General features: G+C 40.5%; 1 protein-coding gene across 2 annotated transcripts in view; it reads left to right on the forward strand.

The window, feature by feature from the left end:
- The window catches only part of SNAP25 (synaptosome associated protein 25), an 84,019-nt gene extending 68,350 nt beyond the window's left edge, over positions 1-15,669 (forward strand). Inside the window, exons 5-8 of one of the 2 annotated variants that reach the window (XM_039224922.1) lie at positions 1,267-1,384; positions 5,335-5,460; positions 7,976-8,120; positions 14,358-15,669. In XM_039224922.1, the coding sequence (XP_039080853.1) occupies positions 1,267-1,384; positions 5,335-5,460; positions 7,976-8,120; positions 14,358-14,426 (458 nt within the window). In that variant the 3' untranslated portion in view covers positions 14,427-15,669. Of the gene's footprint in view, positions 1-1,266; positions 1,385-1,554; positions 1,673-5,334; positions 5,461-7,975; positions 8,121-14,357 lie in introns of both variants that reach the window. The other variant, XM_039224918.1, reaches the window with a different exon arrangement.
- Positions 15,670-24,380: the final 8,711 nt, after the last annotated feature.

Here is a 24,380-nt window from a genome sequence, read left to right on the forward strand (position 1 = left end):
TTTCCAAATGGATAGTCTCCCCGGTTTGGGTCAGTAAGGAACTTAATCTTTGTTTTTTAGGAATGATAATCTTCACTCTACGATTTAATGTGAAATTGTTTTCAAGTGATTATTTATATTCTTAGACTGGAAATATTTATCAGTTTTATTCTAATCAAGCCTTTACTCCCAGAAGCATGTGTACATGGAAATGTAGATGAAAAGAGGGACCGAAGTGTAATTAGGCTTTGTAACTAGACAGCCATTGCTTTGCTGCTTTCTTTTAACAGTCTTAAAAGCTGTTTTAAAAAACCCTTTACCGAACATGTAATTTACTCAATTTGGTGACATAACTGTTGAAAAATTAATCAGGTTAGTGAATGTAACCCTGGCAACCTAGAAGCGCAAGCCGGTTTTATGGCTATCGATCTATGTCTCAGATACACTCAGGTCGGCTTTGCTGGGAGTGATGACTCTATGTTCCAGCCTGCCACCCTCCTCCAGAGACCCATGCATTTGTTTTCCCTGCTGTCTTCTTGGGTTTGGGATCTAACATGCCCCTCATTGTAGAGACTGGGAAATCAAGTGAAATGCCTTCCAGAATTTTCATAGCAAGTAAGTCATAGGATGAGAGAGGAATTTAAATGTTCTGGTACTTGGCACATTACTCCTCTGATGTTGCTTTTTTTTTTTTTTTTAACAGTGTCTATGGATTAAGTATTCAAAACTAAAAACTGCCCATGGGTTTACCTTTGGCTAGACAGCCACTACAAGGGGGAAAAAGATCAGATACCCATTGCTAATTATCGCTGTAATTATTGTTTTCCCCAAAGAAGATTAATTCTATTTTCTACCCTTACTTGATCAAGGGTGCTTAAAGCTAAAAGATAGAGATAGTTAAAGTTGAAGCAGATACCTTCTCTAGTAACATGAAATCTGAATGCCTAAAACATAAACTAACACCCTGTTTTTCTTTCTCTCGGGTTTCACTGGTGTCTGAGTAAGTGAATATGCTGTGCTCTTTTCCTGGACACTCAGAATCAAACAGGCCCACCTACCCCATCCCATCATGTCTGAATTACAAACTAGTTCGAGCATCGTTTCTGTTCGTTTCCTTCCACCTGTGCCTGTGTAGGGCAGCAGCACCAGTTGACAGCAATGCATCCTCTGGACCATGCATTGTAATATCTTTCTCTTTCAAATTCCGTTCCACATAGTCATTTCTCATGTTCTGTTGGAAACCCCCAAAAAATTCATTCCACACTGTCATCCCTTTGTCCTAACCAGAACAACTCGATCGTGTCGAAGAAGGCATGAACCATATCAACCAAGACATGAAGGAGGCCGAGAAAAATTTAAAAGATTTAGGGAAATGCTGTGGCCTTTTCATATGTCCTTGTAACAAGTAGGTACTGGGTACCAGCTCTAATCTGTGGCGTCCAGTTTTCTTTCTTTCTTTCTTTTTATTTTTTTCTTTTTTAATGTCAAAGTGAATGTCTGAAGTTTTGTCTTTTTTTTCTTTGTCCTTTTCCATCTGCTTCATTCTGTGGGGATAAAATACTTGTGTTTAATCAGAACAACTGGAACGCATTGAGGAAGGGATGGACCAAATCAATAAGGACATGAAAGAAGCAGAAAAGAATTTGACGGACCTAGGAAAATTCTGCGGGCTTTGTGTGTGTCCCTGTAACAAGTAGGTGCTGCCTGCCTGCCTGAAGCTTTGGTTTCCCAAGGCCCATCTCCAAGCCTTGACACGCTCATTCCTGCCAAGCACAGAGGCAGGATGAGCATGTGGCATGCAGAACAGATCAATACCGTCTCCAATGTATTCATCTCATAGCATAGATGATATTAGTGGGAGTTACTGTTGATGCATTAAAAATCAGGCATACTACAGTGAAAGCTTCACTGTCAGCAACTTTTATTGATAAACGTTTCAACATTTTCCAGAAAGTGTACCTTGAGCCAGAGACCAGCCTCTAGAAAGAGGCACCCAGGGAATTTTCTTTTCCCCCAACCCCAAAAGCCAAAATTGCAGAGTTAGAAAAGACTGGGGGTGAGTTTGGAAGTCGAGAAACACATATGTCTTGGTTTGATTTTTTTTTTTTTTCCAGAAGAAAAAGAAACCAGTAATTTGGCCTAAGCAAGCATCCGTAAGATAGTATGAGGGAGATTTCCCCTGCCAGTTACCAAATCTGCCCAGCGATTAGGCTATAGATGCCACAGCTGAACCCACCATAGAGGCCATGAGCCCTTTGGCAAGAAGTGCTCAAGCCTTACTCAAATTGGACCCATCCCTCTGAAATTCTTCCTCTTGGAAGATCTACCCGTACACTGACTAAAATGTTGAAATGTGTAGATTTTGCATGCACGACATCACAAAACATTCAACTGTCCTCCAGGTTCTGCAACGCTTTTTTGGAATGTAGCAGAAATGTGACATGTGGTTATAAAGGTTTGCAACAGAAGGAACCTGAAAATAAGGGTTCTGGAAGATAGTCTCATTTGACTAGCAGTGAAAAAAAAATGCATGAGTGGATTGTCCAACATGCATTTGGAAAATTAAACCCATTACCCGATCTCCCTCACCCCTCCCACCTCCCTTTGAACAGAAGCCTTTTTCCTAAAAGCTCTCCTGATCCTAGCTTTTAGAACAGCAATTGATGTCATTTCTAGCTGATTATACGACCATTCACATCCTTTAAACTTTGAGGCTGATTTAAAATATCCCACTTCCTGTTTAGGAGGGGGAGGGGCTCAATTTACAAACAAATTTAAAACTGTTTTAAAAGAATAATCTACAGTAAAGCCTGATTAACTGGAATCTAGCTAACTGGAACCTTCAAATGTATTGATACATTTGCTTCCTTCCACTTTTAGTAAAAAGAGACAATTGAACAAAGTGGGGGCAGAAATCACATCAGAGACTTAAAATGGTTTTCCTTGAAGGGCAACCTGGGAAGTTTGCATTCTGCCACTCAGTCTACATCTTATAACTTCCATACCTAAGGGAACTAAACACCAAGAGTTGATCTTCAGAGGGAAGATCATCAGGCATATCAGGAGAAACTAAAATCAAGGGAAAAAATCAGTCCTGTTCACTACCCTAAAACTCTAAGGCAGGAAAGTGACTTGAGAATCTAACGGATATTCACCGATCACTCCGAAACAAAATTTTCCTCCATGGCCTGCTGTCAATTAAAAAAGGCATTTAATTCACCAAGATGACTCTGCTATGCATTCCAGTTAGTCAAGATTTACCTGTATATCTTTTCAGTGGCCACTTGTACCCCCAGGTGAGATTTACACCTGTTTAGTGATGAATTCCAACAGATACAATTTCCTTATTCATTAACTGTGTGGAGAGAGTGTGGAGGCAGGCCCCACTCCGGTATGGATTCTAATGTTCAGATGAAGTGATGGCCCCTACGAATTCCACATAGTAGTTGGCACTAATTCCTTATTGGACAAGAGACCCTAACTGAGCTTCAAAGCTTGACTGAAGTGTTCCCTATTGTGTGTAAATAATTCTTTAAAAACCATGTGTCACAACGCAGTGGCTGGTGGTGCCCTGGACTCTCTGAGGGCTTCGCCCTGTCTCAGCATGTTTCGAAGGACTATGATAGATGTACGGCAGTTATGTGAGTCTATGTGCAGCATTGTGGGTGCAGTGATTCGCCTTCTTTCAGAAACGCAAACTTTCCCACCCCCTTGACTTGGCCAAAGATGGTATATCAGATATTTTACATAGCAGAAAACATCACAAGTCCATATAACTTCCTTTAATGTGAGGAGGGAAGGGATGGGGGGTTGGAAAAAAACAAAGCCAGACTCTGAGCTCTATTAAATTTGTTTTTGGATGCTGTCCCACTGAGTGGGCCCATGGCTCTTTAGCACAGAAAATTCTGACACCTCTGAGGGCTGTGGCATTATACACTAGATTGTGGGAGTTGCTGAAATTCCATTTGTACAATTTTCCAATTTATCTCCAGGGTTGCTTGGTCCTTAGCCTGCAAATATTAGTATTAGAGCCAGTTTTAATAGATGGCTGCAATCCTCTAGTGCAACAAAAAAAATGAGTGGGGGGTGTTAAATTCTGGTGTCTTACAATGGAAAATGTGAACATGGGATCAAAGGAAGTTCTCTTGTTTTTGGATGAAAAAGCATATGGTTTCTACTATGCAAAGAACCTAAAAACATCTTTGATTGCCTTAAATTCCAACACACCCACCAAAATATGCTGCACATGTTTCTATTGGGCACAACAGGTATGCCTGGATTTTAAGTTTATCTCCAAGGCAGCTCAGTGAAATATGGCCCATGGAGACCACACCAGTTCCAGACCACTCTCCCCTGTCACATCCCAGAATAGCCTGAAGTAGGAGTTTTTAATCACTCCCACCCTCTCCCCCCCACCGCCCTCCAGCCTGACAAAGAAGCTATTGAACCTGCGTTTCAAATCCTCATGAAGGCTATTACTGTCCTGCTAGTGCCTTTTTCGAGAATGGTCAACTCCTGGAGTAGTTTGGCTTAAATGAGAATGCTTCACTTTCTACTCATGCCTGTAGCTGGTGCATGAAGAAGACATAGAGGGATTTCCTTTTCTGGTGCTAGATGGCTTGTTCTCTCTTCTATTTTCCTGCATTCATTTCACTATGCCTCTTTTACTTTTTGTCTCTGTGGACAAAGGTTTGTACATCAACTAGATGTATAGTGACTGTTTGGAAGTACCGATATATTATCTAATTCAAATCGCTCTAGAGGCATCTCAAAGACCACCACCCTTGGCCAACCACCAATCCTTTATGTCCTTCATGCAGAGTTAGAATAGCTAGCTCCACACATGCGTTGGGGGAAAAATTAAAACAGGGAATCTACATGATAGTGTGTAAAAACTCGGTCGAGTGTGTTTTTCTTGATGACAGTGTGTTGCTGTGGTGTGATGTACACACTCTACTTGGCAGTCTTGTTATGTGTCTGTCTGCCAGTATGTTTTTCTGTGTGTTTTGTGTCTCAAAATATAACCATGCCACTGAAATAGAACTGAATGTCCTCCAGCTACCTTAATCTTTGTCTTAAGCCCAATGAAACTGCAAAACCAAACCAAAGCAAGAACAACCTTTGGGCAAAGGTTTCAGTCTCGACAATTGCAATTGGCTTAATTGGAAATGAAATGAGTAGCTGAGGCATGGTGGTGGCCAACTGTTTGGGTCCAGATTATGATATATCGGTATTCTCTAATGCCTCAGATTAAAACCCATTTGCTTGGTTCGGTTCTTCGCTTGAAGAGGTAACCATTGTTGTGAGCTTGATGCTCCACCCCTTGCCTTGTCACTCACCCTCTCTTTTGCATAGGCTTAAATCAAGTGATGCTTACAAAAAAGCCTGGGGTAATAATCAGGATGGAGTGGTGGCCAGCCAGCCTGCTCGTGTGGTGGATGAACGGGAGCAGATGGCCATCAGTGGTGGCTTCATTCGGAGGTGAGCCACATGCAGCCAGTCCTGTAGCAGTTATCTATCATTGAGTAACACATTACCCTAAGCTGAGTGGTTCTTGAAGCAACAGCCATTTTACTGGTTACTTATAAATGTATGTTAGCTGGACAGTTCTTCCAAGAGTCCCTCTTGGGCTCCCTCATTATGTGCATGTGGGTGCAGGATCACCCAAGATGGTCTCACTTGTCTGGTAGTTGGCTGGGGCAGGACACCTCCATTCTCTTCTGTGTTGCCCCTCCATCAGAGCAGCCCTGGTTTCTGATGTGGTGGTGGCAGCATTCCAAGGGGCAGGCTCCAAAACCCAAGCACTTACCAAGCCCTGTCAGGTTTCTCAGTTTCATCAGACACAGCGAGTCACATGACCACCTCCAGTATCAATGCAGCAGTAAACGGGCATCTCATTCCACCAATTTAATTGAGCAGAACTTACTAAAGATTGTTTATAGAGGCATGGGCAGGATTAATAACAAGCAATAGTAAAGCACTTGTCAACAAGCAGCAGCAGGAAGAGTCCTAAAGGGACAGGAGCTGTTGTTAGAACCTGACTATAGTTACCACTGTGGGCGAGAGATTGTAGAGAAATGCAGCTGTTGCAAAACCAGCAGGAAATGAGAAAGGGAAATAAATGACCCCACTCTTCTCTCCTCTTGCTCTCCAGTATCTCACTCATCACTGCCAAAGTCTACTGAAGCTGGAGGGTAAGAGAAGCTGGGGGATGCAGTTGTAGAGAAGCCAGCATCTCTGGGGAGAGAGCAAAAATGGTCAAACAATGGATCTGGGGGTACAAATAGAGAATAACAAGCATACCTGACTTATTTCCTTTGAGACCTGGAAGCAAAAGCCAACTTAAATACCTATTTAAAAATCTTAAATCACACAGCTCTGCCGATCCAGAACTCAGCTCTTGGGAGACCAGAAAACAAAATAATAATGACAAATATTCTTATTGTTAAAAAAAGGGGGGGGGAACTATCCCTTTTTATAGGCTACTATGGAACTCAGCAATGACTAGAGTACCATTCGTTAGAGTAGTGTACAGATAGTTATACATCTCTCTATTCCCAGACCATTGTAGCTGATATTACCAAGCAATAATCCAGATTCAAGTGACAGTTTACTATCACTTAGGTATAAGGTCTAGATATCTATATAAAGCCTCATAGTCGACAGTTCTATTCTTGGTTCTATCTGCTTCCAGGGAAACTAGACCAAGAGTTCTCAATCCTGGCTACAAATTAGAATACCTGAGGCTATTTTTTAAAAACATCACTACTTGAGCCTAGCCTATACCACCTGAATCAGAATCTCTAGTAGTGAGACCCAGGCATCTGTGGTTTTTAAAGCTCTGGTGGTTTGTTGAGAATCACAGAACCAGAAGTATGCCTTAGCTGTTGATGATCATTAAAATAAACTTCTATGTAAAGAAGCTAGGAAGTTCTCCTTTAATTTCTTCTGGCCTAGTCTGCTTTAAAAACCGTAACAAGCCAGTCAACACTGGAAGTTACCATGGGGAATGAGTTTTACCCCTCTGGACATTTTTAGCTTATCACCGTCTGTAGTGGTAAAATATTAATTAGCCAGAACATTCTAGAATGAATACTGCATTTACAATAAAGAGCTACCACCTTAGGAACTTTCAAGCTGAGCTATGTAAAAAATGGCAAGATGGTAAGGCACTCTGAGAGCCAACTCTTTCCTCCCCAAAATGGGACAATAATCTTTTATTGCAATTTTCCCCTTGAAATCGCCCATTCACAATGCCACCAAAACCTCATTGCATTGAAATCTGAGTCAATAGAAATCATCTTGAGTAAGCAGCTCCCTTTGGAGTTCTTGGGAGCAAGCCGGATTAAGGGGCAGACTATAATTATCATTCCCCTTCCCATGGATGTTGGGCCCAAATGGGGAAGAACATGAGCAGAGAAATTCCCTGAGTTAACACAATCAGCCTTTTCTTTCATTCTAAATTTAACTTTTGGAAACGTTGGTTGACATTTCAGAAGGAAAATACAGTTTCTAACTAGTTCCATCCTCATTCTCCAACTTGCAATGCTCCCAACTAAAATGACTTTATTTTTAAAAAATGAAAATTGAGATAAACATATGAAGAGAGGAAACGATGAGCTGGTGGAAATGAGAGAAGTAGATACATTAATCTATTTAATATGCCTTCTTTAAAAATAGAAACTCAAGAGTTCAAAAGTGAAATTTAAAGATTATTTTCTAAAGTAGGGGTGCCTAGCTGGCTCAGTTGGTGGAACATGTGACTCTTGGTCTTGAGGTTGTGGGTTCGAGCGCCACATTGGGTGTAGGGATTACTTAAAATCTTTTTAAAAATTATTTTCTAATGTATTAAAGCTAAAATATTCTCATATTGAACAGAGTAAATGTGGAAAGGGTTGATACTTAGGCATCTACAGATTTTCCCTAAGCTTTGAGTCCTTTGTATTTGAGATTTTTCTCACTTTCTGTCTTCTAAAAATCGCATTTTGATTCCCAGGGTAACAAATGATGCCCGAGAAAATGAAATGGATGAAAACCTGGAGCAGGTGAGCGGTATCATTGGAAACCTCCGTCACATGGCCCTGGATATGGGCAATGAGATCGATACACAGAATCGCCAGATCGACAGGATCATGGAGAAGGTAAGCTTGTGGCAGTTAACAAGTTTCCACTGTTCATTACTTCTTCTGAAGTAATCACTGAGAAAGAATGAAGGACATAATCAGACCCTCAAGCTGTAACATTGGGTTCAGAAACACCATAGATGGAAATTTACCCCTTATTTTCTAAGACAAAAATTCACCAACATACAAGTAAACAACAGGGTAGAATCTAGCAGATATTCCTATTTCAAGCATTGTATTAGGTAGCAAAGACCATAAATATGAGAAGGACATCATCTCCACTACTGAGAAACTCACAGCCTATGGGAAGCAGTGAGCCTCCAGACGAATTTTAATTAATTTGCTAAGAGAGCCATATGTAAAATTCTAAGTAGAGTTAGATGAGGAGAGATTTCAAGAGTTAAGTTTTGGAACAATCTCCCCAGAAAAAGTCAAATTGAGTCTCGAAGGTTGGTTAGGAGCTTGTCAAGAGATGATGTAGGAATAGAATCAGGAAATAAGGGAAAGAATACTTACTTTAGTCTAACCAGAAAATGAATATGAGCTTTGATTTTATAAATGCCAAAGCTTTCATGATAGTTCAAAAAGGCCCAGATTCCTTTTCTAGTTCAGCAGTTCACATGTCCAGATCTCAAAATAGAGAGAATAATCTGATGAAGCTGAGTTCACACAAGGACACCAGATGTGGCTCTAGGACTGAACCCCCTGGTGTCAACAAGAGGCATAAAGAAAAGTGGAGAGAATAGAATGGGAAGGGATGGGTTTGGCGGCTTGAGATTGGAAAAGAACAGAAAGAAACACTGGGTAGCTTTCATAAAAAAATTTAAGGCACCAAAACCTGGTATCCCACACTATACAAATCGGACATACTTTCTACAATCTTTTATTCTGGCCCTCCCCAATCAGTAGAGTCTTGAATATTGCTTATAATCTCTTATGATGTCAAAATGACAACAGGAAGAAGTAGATACATTATAGTTTTAAAGGTCTTCGTGCATCTATAATCAATTCTAGTTGGCTAATCTTATATTGTATGAATTTATTCCCTGGGAGATGTTGAAGTTTTGAGCTTGAAACCCTGAGCTTTGTTTAAACAATTCATTCCACTTTGGTGAGCAGAGAGAGATGCTTTGAATTAGAAGGCTAAATACTAAGTTTCTTGGAACCCAACGCTTGAACAAGGAAGGAGTAAACATAAAGGGAATACTTGGCTTTTTTGTGCTCTATGTGCCCTAAATTAAAAATATCTGATTGCATAATATTTTGCCTGATCAATATTGAGCTACACAGATGTCAGCGTTGGTTAGCAAAAAGCTTGTGCTTTGCTGACTTTTACAAGTCATGACATACTTATCCTTGTTAAGAGCCTTTGATATGCTAAAGCTTTTAAAGCTGTGCAAATCAATAGATTTTAGAACAATATTGAGAGTTTCAAAAAGCACTGGAGCCAACACAGACTGACCTACCCATTATGGCCTAGAAAAATGAACTAAGAAATAATTGCCGAACCACCTTCCATCAGGAAATGATTTGAAAAAACAAGTAGTCCTTTTCTGTCAATGGATCCAATTTACTCACGGATGTAGGGAGATAATGTACCTCTAACTCAATTAGAGTTCCAGAAGGAGAACTTTTACTAAGAGAGAGGGGTCAGACCTTTATTGATGGAGTTGGACTTGAAGCACAAAAAAGTGTTCCTGGAAAGGCAAGTGGCGTCTTAATTTTGCCACTTTGCATTCCTAGTTCTCTTCTCTAGGGAAAAACCTTTCATTTGGGGCCCAATTTACTACAAGAGCAAAGACATGCAGCTATGAGGTATAATTGGAAGGCAGACAAGTGGATAGGAAATAGCCGTTATGATTTGTATCATCCTTTTAAGTGTGGAATTGCTTAAGAGGGAAGAGAGGGGTCTAGTTGCCTTCAAATAGCCGGCCTTGGTCTTACTCCCCAAATCACAAGCTAAACATGATTAGAGTCCATTTCAACCCAGCGTTGCCCCAGGTGATACATGTTATATGAGCTGCAAAATGATTAATAGACTTCTACCTCCTCATGTAAGTTCTTACTTCTGGAAACAGTTTAGAAGGTCTCCTGCATATTTAAGAGTAAATTAAAATCACACAATAAGAGTAAAGAGAATCCTTTTATGTTTCTCCCATATTCTCTCATGACCCCAACAACAACCTTCATCCTATCCCATCAGTCTTGATCCTTTCTCATCACTTGGATTGATAGTGAAGTTTGGGAAGTCCAAAACAATGTTAAGTTTTTTTATATTTATTTTTGAGGGAGAGCAAGCAAGCATGAGCAGAGGAGGGGCAGAGAGAGAGGGAGACAGATGATATGAAGTGGACTCTGCACTGACAGCAGAGAGCCCAATGTGGGGGGCAAACTCACAAGCTATGAGACCATGACCTGAGCTGAAGCAGAACACTTAACCGACTAAGCCACCCAGGTGCTCCCAAAACAATGTAATTTTTAATACATCCCCATGGACTGTCAAGAAATTACTTTGTCTGTTTAAAAACCTTGCTTTCTGCTTTAAGGTATATATATACAGTCTTCTAAGGTTAAAATGGTTCAATTCTTTTAGAAAACTACTAAAATGGGGCAAGTTTATATTAACTTCTTTATGTTGCTCAGGAAATGGTGGTATTCAAACTTTGAATTTTTTTAATGTTTATTTATTTTTGAGAGAGAGAGAGAGAGACAGAGAGACCAAGCATGAGTGGGGGAGGGACAGAGAGATAGAGGGATACACAGAATCTGAAGCAGGCTCTAGGCTCTGAGTTGTCAGCACAGAACCTGAGGGGGCTTGAACCCACAAACTGTGAGATCATGACCTGAGCCGAAGTCAGACACTTAACCAAGCCACTTGACTGAGCCACCCAGGCGCCCCAGTATTCAAACTTGGATTTAAAGTTGTCAGTATCAGTGGTAGGGGCATCTGGGTGGCTGGGTCGGTTGTGTATCCAACTCTTGATTTCAGCTCAGGTCATGATCCTGGGGTCATGGGATCGGGCCCCACATGGGGCTCTATGCTGGGTGTGGAGCCTGCTTGAGATTCCCTCTGTGTCTGTCTCCCCTTCTGCCACTCTCTTCTGTTTGTGCATTCTCTTTCTCTTTCTCTCTAAAAAAGGAAAAGAAAAGAAAAGAAAAGAGAAAAAGAAAAAAGTATCTAAAGTTGTCAGTGGTAGATGCCACACACACATTGAAATACAGTGAGGCTGAAGCTTTAGTATTCCTTGAATTCTCCTATCAATGAGGAAACATAGCATTTGAAAACTAAGACCTTAGGTTCCAACAGCATTTCTCACTCACCAGCTTCATGACCTAATTTCCTCACCTGAAAGATAATAAGGAAACAGTTCAAACCTCAGAGGACAATGGGCTGCCATGTAGGGTAATAAGCATCCACTTCTGGCATTCTGAGCAGGGGCCTAAAAGCTACCTGCCATGATCTGAAGTTGAGATTTCTAGAGTGTTCAGAAGGGTGAGCTAATGAGCTCCTTCTAACTCTCTTACTGGCTCTGTGGGGATCATCCTTGCTTCTCACAGGGGCAAATCATGTAGCATAGTGGGTATGCCAGTGAGCTTAAAGTTCTCTAAATAGAAATGTGAAAACTGGGGTGGACTTTAGTCCACAAATACAGTCCTAAAGCATATAAACAGAATGAACACAGAGGCATTCTCCAAATACCAGGAAGACATCTAAAAGATTACATCAGGATTTTTTCCCTAAAAGATCCTATCTCTGTTATAATTAAAGAGGTAGAACCCTTTGTGTCAGATATACGGGCTTGAATTTTGATTGCTTCATAGAAAATTTAGGTGGAAATCATAGATGTTTATTGAACATAGGTTTGTTTCAGAACCTTTGACAATATCCAAAGAATAACCTCATGCTCTGCTTCAAGATATCCCCTTTTACCACCAGGTGAAGGCTCATCAGTGCATTCTTTTTTTTTTTTTAATTTTTTTTAACACTTATTCATTTTCAAGAGACAGAGAGAACAGAGTGTTAGCAGGGGAGGGGCAGAGAGAGAGGGAGACAGAATCCAAAGCAGGCTCCAGGCTCTGAACTGTCAGCACAGAGCCTGATGCAGGGCTCGAACTCACTGACCGTAAGATCATGACCTGAGCCAAAGTTGGACACTTAACCCACTGAGCCACCCAGGCGCCCCTCACCAGTACATTCTTAATGCAAGAGTTTCTAGAATGTTTGCCTCCAGAAATGCCATCCATTTTCAAATGAGTGATTTTCTTCATTTGAGCTTTCCTTAGTGTTCAGTATGGAAAAATAGCATAATTGAATCTGCAGCAACATTTCACATTGGTCTGAGCCGATAATTTTCCTTTGCACCAAAGGGTCATTTTTCCTGATAGAATTTATAGCTAAAGAGGGAAGATTTAAGAGCCAAGTAAAATTGGAAAGAATATCTATTTTCCATATCAGGAAACTAAGGTCCAGAATATGAGTCTATAGATCAGAACAATAAAGGAAAATTGATGCTCTTACTTGTTTTGAAAGTCAACTTTTGATTATCCAAACAGATGGTAGGAAACCATCGCCAGATAATTCAGAATTAGAATAATCTAGCAATATTTCTATTTTAACTTGGCAAGTTTCTAGTTGAATGTGGGTAATTCTAAATGTGCTGGGAATTCACAATTAAACTGAATAAAGAAGATCTAATTCAGTGGAGGCAGGAAAGCACCAAGTACCATAGTACATGCAAAATCAGTAATCATTGAATAAATACTGGTTGACAGAAAAACAGTTGTTTCCCTACACTGCCTCTCAGCTTTCTGCTGCTCTTCCTAGGCTGGAGAGGGGCAGACACCCCTACCAATCACTCTAGGACAAAACAACTGACTAAACAAAATCTTCATCTTTGCCTCTGCTTGCTGACTCATACTCCTCTTAGTGGTATTAGGAATAGTTCATTTTCTGGGGCTTAAAAGTTTATCCTGGTAGCAACTCTGGGTTTCATGCTACATATACAGCAAAAGGTAACCCAGGCAGTAAGACCAGTCAAGGCACAAAATTATGATAAATGTCCCCTTGTTAAAACAAGTCAATTATAAGGGGCACCTGGCTGGTTCAGCCAGTAGAGCGTGCAACTCTTGATCTTGGGGTCATGAGTTCAAGCCCCATATGGGGCGTGGAGACTACTTTTGTTTTTAAAAAGCCAATTATCAAACTTCCAGGAGTGAGTCTTCAGAAATGAGGCCTAAAATTATTTTTTTAATGTTATGTTTATTTTTGAGAGGAAGAGACACAGAGGTGAATGGGAGAGGGACAGAGAGAGAGGGAGACACAGAATCTGAAGCAGGCTCCAGGCTCTGAACTGTCAGCACAGGGCCCGACATGGGGCTTGAACTCACGAACCATAAGATCATGACCTGAGCTGAAGTCGGACACTTAACTAACTGAGCCACCCCGACAACCTGAGGCCTAAAATTATTAAACATCCCTAAAACAAGTCAAGTTTTCATTCAATAACAATAATTTCAAGATAAGATATATTAAGCACTTAATCTTTGTAAAAAATCATTCTAATATATTATATATATAAAATCATTTCATTTTCACAGCAGACCTAAGTACTATAATGATTAACATAATGATTACCAGTGTGGACTCTGACTCCAGGCTGCCTGGTTTCCACATTGGGAAAAAGGGATTAATAATAATACAAAGGAAGTAATAATAATATACACCTCATAGTTGATATTAATCTTGATGTTGTCCAAGTTGAATGAATGGGACATAATACACACTCATGGCTGTTAGCAATATTCTTTTTTATCCCCAGCTTATGGACAAGAAAGCTGAGGCCCCAAAACATTACATAACTGGCCCAAAATGACACTGCTAATAAGTAGGCTGTGATTTGAATCCAACTGTAAAAGTGGTGGTTACTCAACTCAATCCAACAGATGTGAATGCCTAACATAGAAATCATTGGGTGCCATTCCAGGATAGAAAGATAAATGATGTAAGCCTGTCCTCAAAAGGATGCTCTCTGGTAGGGTTAAACAGTCATGAGAACTAAGATCAAGCCTCTCTGGTCATGTCCAAGTGGAACCACAGGCAATGGTTCTGGAATCACAAAAGAAAAGAGGGTCAATTCTGATGGGGAAAGTTTCAAGATGCCTTCATTCAAGAAGGGAGCATTTCAATAGACCAAGAAGGAAGAATGGAATGTCAAAAGGTAACCTGAACTCTGTTTTCTTTTTCCCTTTTCCTAGGCTGATTCCAACAAAACCAGAATTGATGAGGCCAACCAACGTGCAACAAAGATGCTGGGGAGTGGTTAAATGTGCCCACCTGTGTTCTCTTCCAAATGCTGTTGGGCAAGATAGCACCTTCATGCTTTTCTCATCGTATTACCTAGTAGGTCTGCACACATACACGCATCAGTCCACTCCCATTGTGAATGTTGTCTTGTGTCATTCATCAGCTTCCCAACAATATTATGTGTTTTGTTCTTTCTGGGTCTCTTTCTTTCCAAAGGTTGTATATAGTAGTCATTTGGTGGCTCTAACTCCCTACATAAGATGTCTTGGGTTTCATTTTTCTTTTTCTCTCCTCAGTGGTGTTTGCTGAATGACAACAATTTAGGAATGCTCAATGTGCTGTTGATTCTTTCAATACACAGTATTGTTCTTGTAAAACTGTAACATTCCACAGAGCTACTGCCACTGTCCTTTCCTTGGGTGTCAGGCTCTGAAACTCTCGAAATTTGCTGTCCTTGGTTCCTCATGGCTGTCATCTGTCTTTATGATTTCATGATTAGACAATGTGGAATTCCATAACAGGCATTGCACTAAAAGTGATGTGATTTATGCATTTATGCATGAGAACTAAATAGATTTTTAGATTCCTACTTAAACAAAATCTTTCCTCATGGACAATAGCATACTGATGAGAAAACACACACACACACACACACACACACACACACACACCAACAGAAACAACAAAACAACAAAGCATGCTCAGTATTGAGACACTGTCAAGATTAAGTTATACCAGCAAAACTGAAGTAGTGTCACTTTCTTTCTGTCAATATATAGACTTATTAATCATAATCATCCTTTTTTTAAAATAAAAGAATTTTAAAAAAAGATGGATCTGACACCACTTAATCATTTCCAGCAAAATATACGTTTGGCTGAACTATGTCAAATGAATGTAATATAGGATTTGTTTGCTGCTTTTGAAGGCTATGTTTTGGAGAAAGCAATCTTGCTGTGAAACAGTATGGAGATGTAAATTTTATAAGGCTGACTCTTATTAATCACCATTTCCCCTTGTGGTTTGTTATCAGTACAATTCTCTGTTGCTTAATCTAGAGCTATGCACACCAAATTGCTGAGATATTTAGTAGCTGATAAAGAAATCTTTAAAAAAAAATAATATAAATGAATGAAATATAAACTGTGAGATAAATATCATTACAGCATGTAATATTAAATTCCTCTGGTCTCCTCTGTCAGTTTGTGAAGTGATTGACATTTTGTAGCTAGTTTAAAATTATTAAAAATTATAGACCTCAGATGTCTGCTTTAATTTCTTCATGGACTCCGTCTGGTTTTGCGGTCACATGAGAAGGGGAAGCCTGGCTACTTCATCCCATTGCTCCTAAGAAGCCAGTTCTGCGTGCTGAGAACACTGTATGGGGAAAGAAAAAAAAAGGTGTACCTTTTAGACACAATTCCAATGGCAGGTGCCACTTGGCTTGATTTTTATAATATGTTTCAGAAATACTTGTGTGTGGATTCAGTGTTGGCTATGTGAGAAAATGTAGTTTTCCAGAAGATAGAAAAAATGTCTATGGAAAAAATCTGTGGTACTCAGACTTGACCCAACATAGATTTAGGTATATCGAATATCAATCAACTCTTTCTTCCTCTCCCACACACCAAAAGTGAACCCTCCACAACCACACCACTGGTACCTCCACTTTTTTAAACAGCTTTATTGATGTACCATACAATTCACCCATTTCAAGTATATAATTCAGTGGTTTTTAGTATATTCACAGACTCATGCAGTCTAGTATTAGAATACTTTTATCACCCCAAAAAGAAAGCCCATACCTATTTGCTAATAGATCACTCCCATTCCACTCCCACCAGCCATAGGCAACCACTAATTTATGTACTGTCTCTAGATTTGCCCGTTTGAACATTTCGTGTAAATGGAATTATACAGTATGTGGTGGCTTTGTGTCCAGCTTCTTTTATTATCATAATGTTTCCAAAGTTCATCCGTATTGTAGCATGTAACAGAGCCTCATTCCCTTTAAGGCCAAATAATATCCATTGTGTGGATACCACGTTTTGTTTACCCATTCATTGATGGACATTCAGGTCATTTTCACTTTTTGGCTATTATGAGTTATGCTGTTATGTATGAACACTTGTGTGCAAGTTTTTGTGCAGACATGTTTCCAATTCTTTCAAAATCATTTTTACCACCATCATTGTTTCTGTCACCAATAAAGCCAACACTTCCACCACCATCATCTCCACCAGCACCTGTACCACCCCTACCTCCACCATTGCCACTACTGGCTTGGTACCACCTTCCCCTTTCCACTTCTGCAACCTAACCATCATCTTACCTAATACCTTCAGCATCTCCACCTTATCACTGCTATCATCCCAGTCACTACCATCACATCCACCACCTGCCACCACTGTCATCACCCTCACCTCCACCTTCTGTGTCACTTTCACCAATACCATCATCACCACCATTACCTCCCTCACCTCCGCTACCACTTCTGCCTCTCTCTCTTACTCCATAATATCAATATAGATGAATTTGTCCTGGTTGCCTTGATTGGCCACCCGATAATTTCATCCCTGAAAGGAGTTCTGGACGTTTGCTAAGAGAAGTTAAGGAACGAAAACGGTGATGACAAACTCATTACTTTCAATAAATGTTTGCAGTACTTCACCCTCTTTCCAAGCCTCAGAACAAGTTCTAGACATACCCAGATACTCAGGGAAGTTATTCTGAGAAATAACTATAACAACATATTTCCTTCTTTAAAGTTAAAGTAGTAGAGAGGATGCTAAAATATGGAGAAAGTGAATAAATATTCTGCATATGTCAAAGCCATTAAAGAGTTAGTTTATGTGTCATATCAGAAAGTTTATATTAGAAAGTTCTGTCCCGGGGCACCTGGGTGGCTCAGTCAGTTAAGCATCCAACTGTTAGTTTCTGCTCAGTTCATGAATTCAAGCCCTGCAATGGCTCTGCACTGCTTGGAATTCTCTCTGTCTCTCTGCCCTGCCTTGCTTGCATGCACACAAACTCTCTCTGAAAATTAATAAACTTAAAAAAAGAAAACTCTGTCCCAAATTCCATATCCTCTCAATCATCTAAAACCCCATACTGGATACCTGAAAAGTGATATACAAGCATTTTGCTTTAAGGCCTATGACATATTTCATTCTGAAACACATTACCTTGGATAGCTGAGTTTGTCCAGCCTCAAATCTTATGCAGTCAATTCCTTTTGGCTAAAGGAGGACATACTCCCTGAGGATGTATCAGCTCTGGGTAGGAACCAAGTTAGGAAGTACATTAGAAATATAATTATTGGGGCAAGGCTAAATCTTCTGTCTCCCTCATCCTTGGCCCTTCTACAAACAACCAGAAGGTGAAAGGTGGTCCCAGGTCCTAGGAGCAGAGTCCTTTCCTCTTGCCTGTCTCTCCATTTGTAGTTTCAATTTCCCTTTTTTCAAATTCTCCCCCAGCACCTCCTTTGACCAACTTTCCCGACCTTTGTGTCACTGATTTGTCAACAAATTAACTGCACTCAATATTAAGATAAAAAGGAGAAGATTCATATACTTTGTGATCATCTACTACCTGCCAGGTGCTATGTTAAGTGCCTTTTTTTATGTTGACTCATTAAACCTTCTTAAAAATGCTACAAAATGGGGGTCATTAGCCCATTTTTCAGAAGACATTGATAGTTTATTTGAACAAGACCTCTCAGCTAATAATTGATGATGTAGATATGATTCAAACCAGATGTGTATGATTCCAAAGCTATAGGGAGGCCTGGAAGATGAATCTAGAATTGTGCCTTTCTCAATTCAACCAGCCAGGAAACTCCAGGAGACATTTGGCTTCACTAAGAGCAGCAAAGACAAATGTACTGGACTTTTTAGCCAAAAGTGATGGTGAACACCTTTGATTCATTTGTTCATTCATTCATGAAATATTTATTGAGCTTCTATGCCAAGCCCTGTTCTGTATTGGAATTACATGGGGCAGGGGGAGGGGAGAAGGCAGCAGGGGGAACAGGGAAAATATTCAGCATTCATTGAATTTATATTCAATCTGGGGGAGATAGATAAACCAACAAGTCAAATATGAAGCATATCAGATGGTATGTGTCACGCAGAAATGTAAGCAGTGGAGCGGGGAAAGAGTGCAGAAGGTGGAGAGGATATTATTTTAAGACAGAATGATTGGGAAGACCTCACAGATAAGTTTAAGTAGAGAATTCTTCAAGGTTTGGAGTTGCCAAAATGATATGCCCAGGGTGAACCCAAAGCAGATTGGGGGAATGATGAAGCAAATGTACAAAGTATATCTTTTCATAATACTGGAACTCCTCCTCTGCATCTCAATCAGTCCTGGTTTTAACTATTTCCCACATTGTCTGGAAAAAACTTGCATATATCCTTGGCTTCGAGAGGAAGGAGGCAAATCCAGAGGATGAAACAAACAGCGTGCGAGGAATGAACATCAAGTCAAATTGTCTCAGTAGAGTAGAAAATGCTGACTTCAAGGTCCAAGTGTTCTTTATACAATCATTGACATACTAGTTTGCCTTCAAGCAAGTTAGTCACAAATCTCAAGTTCTCTATCTAGGATTTGGAAGCTCAAATCCATCTTCTACAATGTAGGACACTTTGGGAAACAAGGAAACTAAAGAAAAATAAACATTAACAAGTCATTTAACCTCAGTGCCCACGGCTATTTCCCGGATGAGTTGCCAAAGCATCCAGCATTTAACTACTCCAGAGTTTCATTCTTAGCTCCTCCAGCCTCTTGCCATAACACAGCTTCAAGATCATTCTGTTCTGGGGGCTTATGGCCTTAAGTTCATGATTCTTTTTCTACAAGCAACTCAGAAAAAAATGGCCCATAATCCTTCTACGAGACACTGCTAGTGCCCTACCCATATCCTCTGAGCACTTACCTCTGCTCACAAAAGACTGTTTGCAGTGAAGAACACTGCCTTGAGATAAAGGACACCAGAACTGCTGAAGTTTTAGTCCTCTGGGAAGCCATCCTTAACCAAGAATGGATGGGGATTGGTGAATAGATGCTCAGTTTCTTTGGCCCCAGGCTGGAATAGCTTTGAGCTGTGTGCTCTACACTGTTTCCCAGAGTTCCTGCAGCAGAATCAATCTCCAATCCCTCACATGATACCTTGCCTGGTAATTATCTCTGTCTTTATTGGCTGACTTTTCTTCTCTCCTTCCCATCTCACTATTTCTGTTTCCTGGAATATCTTCTCAAATAAACTACTTCCCCTGAAATCCTTGTCTCAGGGTACACTTCTGGGGAAATTCTACCCCAGACAATACATTCTCATGAGATACATGCCAGCTTCTGAGCATCTCCCCCAAAACACTACTGTAGAGAAATGTGCTCTAAATTTTTCACCATGGAAAGGTGAAAGGTCAGTCTTTCTGACCTGTATTCAAAGTTCATAAAAGTTCATAAAAGAGCGTTAATACTGCTTTTTGCTATTGTTCATGTCCAACACTGGAATTATTCCCTGGATGTTATGAGAACCAAATGAATTGTACACTCTGCAGTTCTATCCTAATTTTTTTAATGCTTATTTACTTTTGAGAGAGAGAGAAAGAGACAGTACAAGTGGGGAAGGGACAGAGAGAGAGGGAGACACAAAATCCAAAGCAGGCTCCAGGCTCTGAGCTGTCAGCACAGAGCCTGATGCATGCCTTGAACTCACAGACTATGAGATTGTGGCCTGAGCCAAAGTCAGATGCTCAACCAACTGAGCCACCCAGGTGCCCAGTTCTATCCTAATATTACATGTTGTTATCATTGCTGCCAATACTTCTAACAATAATGAGGCAAACTAGAGGGGGCTGGGTGGCTCAGTAGATTGAGCGTCTGACTTTTGATTTCTGCTCAGGTCATGATCCCAGAGTCATGGGATCAAGTCCCACATCAGGTTCTGTGCTGAGAGTGGAGCCTTTTTGGGTTTCTCTCTCTACCTCTCCCCTGCCTACATGTGCTTTCTCTCTCTCTCTCTCTTGCTCTCTCGCTCTCTCACTCTCACTCTCTCAACCTCTCTAAAATAAAAAAATAATAATAATTCTAAAAAAAATGACACAAACTAGGCAAAGGATCCAAAGAATCTCCTGGAGGCTATGAACCTTCTATAACAGTTTTCTACTGCTTTGTAACAAATTTTCCCAAAACAGGGTGACTTAAAACAATAAATATTTATTTAGCTCACAGTTCTGTAGTTTGGCATTTTGAGCTAGGTATGGCTGGCAGGTCTTCTGGTCTTGGCTGAGTTTCTCATATGATTATAGTCAGCTGCAGGTCAGGTAGACAACTTAGCCTCTGTGAATTGGCCAGCTATTGGGTGAGGCTCCTCACTTCTTCTCTATGTGGTCTCACATTCTCCAGCAGGTCAGCCAGGACTTTTCCTCATGGTAAAGTCAGAAAGAGTGGAAGCATGCAAAACCTCTTCTAGGCTCACTGCCTCTACCATATTCTACTGGCCAAAGCAACTGACAGTTCAAATTCAAGACATAAGGAAATATACTCCACCTCTTTACTGGGAAAAGCTTCAAAATCATATTTCTTTCAAGGAGAAGGGTGAATAATGTGGCTATCTTCACAATCCATCTAACCCTAAAGAGGCCTATGGACTCCTCCTCTCCTCTGTGTCTTTATAATCTCATCCAAACAAAAGGTTAGGGTGAGCCCTCCATGTGTCTTAGAATGGACTCATGCTAGTATCCTTCCCTTTTAGAAATATTCAAAAGAAAAAGCGTAGGGCTCAGCAGACCAGCAGCCCTAGGGAGGATTTGAGAACCGTGGGCAGAATGATCATAGGACTGAGGATTGCTTACAGGATGTGGCAGCCTGTCGATAAGACTGACCTTAATCCTGAAATAGGGAAACTAATCCCTCCTATTCAAAGTGATACGGTTTCTGTACTATCATTAACCCCTAAACAACAGAGCTTGAAAAAAACTATTTTAAAATGTTCAAAATAGAACTGTATCCTCAACCAGCACTTGACAAATGCCCTTATTCTAGAAGCTTCTGTAGTTTTTCCTTGCCATCTCTTATTTGTTGCTATTTTGTGGGAATCTACAGCGAAATTTCTTGGGGGAAGAGGGCTTTCTTTTATTTTCCTTTCCTCCCATTCTTTTCTGTACAAAAATATACTGTTCTCTTTGCTAAAGGATAAAAAAGACTGATTACTCAGGGATGAAAAAGAAATTATGTGTGTCAGAGACAGCTTAAGTATACACAAGATGTATCCTGGGTATCTGGGGGAGTGGGGGTGTGGGAGGTGACTGCTGTCTTCCGAGGCACTGTCTTACTTCTTTAAAGGAACTGTGACAACCGCCAGTTTAGGAAAGATGAGGCAAGTGCTAATGGTGTGTGTTTTTAAACTTTCAGAGGCTGTAGAGATAGAAAGCCCTAGAGACCTAAACCCATATTCTCATCTGTTGTTCAAGGCAAAACTCCAAACTAGGCCAAGGAGATTCTCCAAGGGACTAGAGCTTTTATACCTCTCCACTAAAAATCCACTTTGTTTTCCACACCTATCAATTTGACCATGACAATGGCCCATTTCAATTTCTGCCGGCTGAACTTTCATGTATACACCTGAAATGCAAATTTCAGCTCCAAGAATAATGAGCAGTTAGTTCTTCAGTCATGGTATCCCTACCAACTATCTCCACATAATTTTATTCCAGAGCTGTAATTTCAAACCAAGAAGAATCACTGGAGTGCTTTGGAAGCATTTTCCCCACCTCCAGGAGATTGAGTTAGGGGGTATTACTGGCTCGTTCCTCAGAAAACAAAACCTGAGACAGTGACATAAGTCTAAATAGTTAATCTGGGAGTGTGGTTCCGGGGAGCAGGAATGAGTGGTGGGAGAGCGAAATGCTGAAGGAAGGAAAACTAATGCAAGAACGCAGGATAGAGTTGGCCATTGCTACGGGCACCTATCTTGGTGTTTAATTCCCATGAGGCAACTGAGAAACCTTACAAAATGCACATTAGGACCATCTTCCTGGGGCAAGAAAAGGAGATTTACCCATTTGCTTCCATCACCTTTTGGTCAAATGTAGTCACGGGACAGGACGTTAACTCCCCTGTACTTCTGGGTTGTGCACATGTATGTCAAGGTGTTCTATCCAAGGATGTCGTGCCTTAGAGGAACAAAGAAGTTCTACAGCAGAAGTGAGAGGTGGGTCTGAGGTAGATAGCCACTGTCAGTTCATGCTTATATGAGGCTGGTTGAAGTCTGCATGAAATTAGTTGCTACGCTGTGGCTGGAATAAGACACAGGGACAAAAGAATCTGAAGGTATATTTAAGAAGCATCTAACATGAACTGCATACAGCTGTGCAAGTTACATACAACTCAACCATAGGGGACATCATTTTACATCATAACAACAATTCCACATGTCCCTACTCCATATATAGGGTCAACTGAGCTGTTGTTTGAAAGAGCTTCCACTGATAAAAAAGAAAACACAGGAAAAACAAAACAAAAAATAAAAACTTTAAAAGACCACTGTTCCAGACTAACTTGAAGGACAAATTTTTTTAAAAAGGCAATTATAGAATAGCTGGCAAAAATAAAATTTTTTGAAAATTTTATTTATTTCTAGGAGACAGAGAGAGACAGCGGGAGCAGGGGAGGGTCAGAGAGAGAGGGAGTGACAGACTCTGAAACAGGCTCCAGGCTCTGAGCTGGCAGTCAGCACAGAGCCCGACGCGGGGCTCGAACCCACGATCCACGAGATCATGACCTAAGCTAAAGTCGGACGCTTAACCGACTAAGCCACCCAGGCACCCCAAAAATAAAATTCTAAATATTGGTTTTGGAGCATGGGTTTCAGATGATACCAGAAAGGCCTAAGAAAGACTTGTTATTGTTGTTGTTGTCATTATTGTTGTTGTCTTTTTGAATCCTGAAGACCCAGAGGTAAAGGGTTAGGACATTCAGCATAAGAAGGAAGAAAAGAAAAAGGGACACCAAAGAAGATAAGACTGAACAATGCTGGCAAAGTGATAACGGAAGTAAATGAGGGCAGGAGTGACATAACTAGTTAAAAGGGAACAAGGAAGAAATATAAAAAGGAACTTTTAAATAAAAATAGTGACTGGAAGATTGGAGGACATGGGGCTAGTTAAGGACTTTAGTTCCCTGTTGCCACTTCCAGGCTATTTCTCCTTCATCTTCTCGAAATATCCCCACCCGTGTTCCTTGGTGCCCCCTTGATTCTCATGGCCATCATCAAGGTGACCTTGATTACAAGTTTCTATAGCTTGAAGCTGTTCTCATCTTCAGCCTCAATGCATACATTTCTCCAAACTCATCCTCTGACCAAAATATTTCACACCTCTCTTCTCTCATGTTCTTACATCTCTGCCTATGCCCTTCAGACTTCTAGATCCTGCTTTTAAGTTATCTATCAATAGTCCAGCTTCCAGTGTCAGCAAAATCCCCAGTGCATGACGCCTTCCACTCTCATATCAGCATCTTCAACTTTTTGCCCTTCAGCCTGGACTACAAACCCCCAAACTCTGGATCAATGTAGTCCTCTGCCTGATTCCTCCTGTGCCTGGGGTTCTTGGGAACACAGGTGAAAATTATGCTGTGACCTGGACTGATGCCAATAAAAACATACGGTCTTAGTGAAACTCTCATGCCCAGTAGGGGGCGCTGTAAATTGATCCCACCACTTGGAAAACCATTTGGTAGTATCTATGGAAGATAAATGTGTACATACACTATGATTTAACAATTCTGTTCCTAAGTATAACCTTTTTGTTCACCAAAAGACACATTTATAATAGGATGTTCGGTGCAGAAATATTCATAACCTCCTCAAACTGGAATTTACCTAAATGCCTATTAATAATAGAATAGGAAAATCTATTATGGTTGTTTACACATGTAGTACTTACAGCAACAAGAATGAGCAAAGCACAATG

This window comes from Hyaena hyaena, unplaced genomic scaffold (genome assembly GCF_003009895.1).
Source record: "Hyaena hyaena isolate Hyena2069 unplaced genomic scaffold, ASM300989v1 scaffold_16, whole genome shotgun sequence".
NCBI lineage: Eukaryota > Metazoa > Chordata > Mammalia > Carnivora > Hyaenidae > Hyaena > Hyaena hyaena.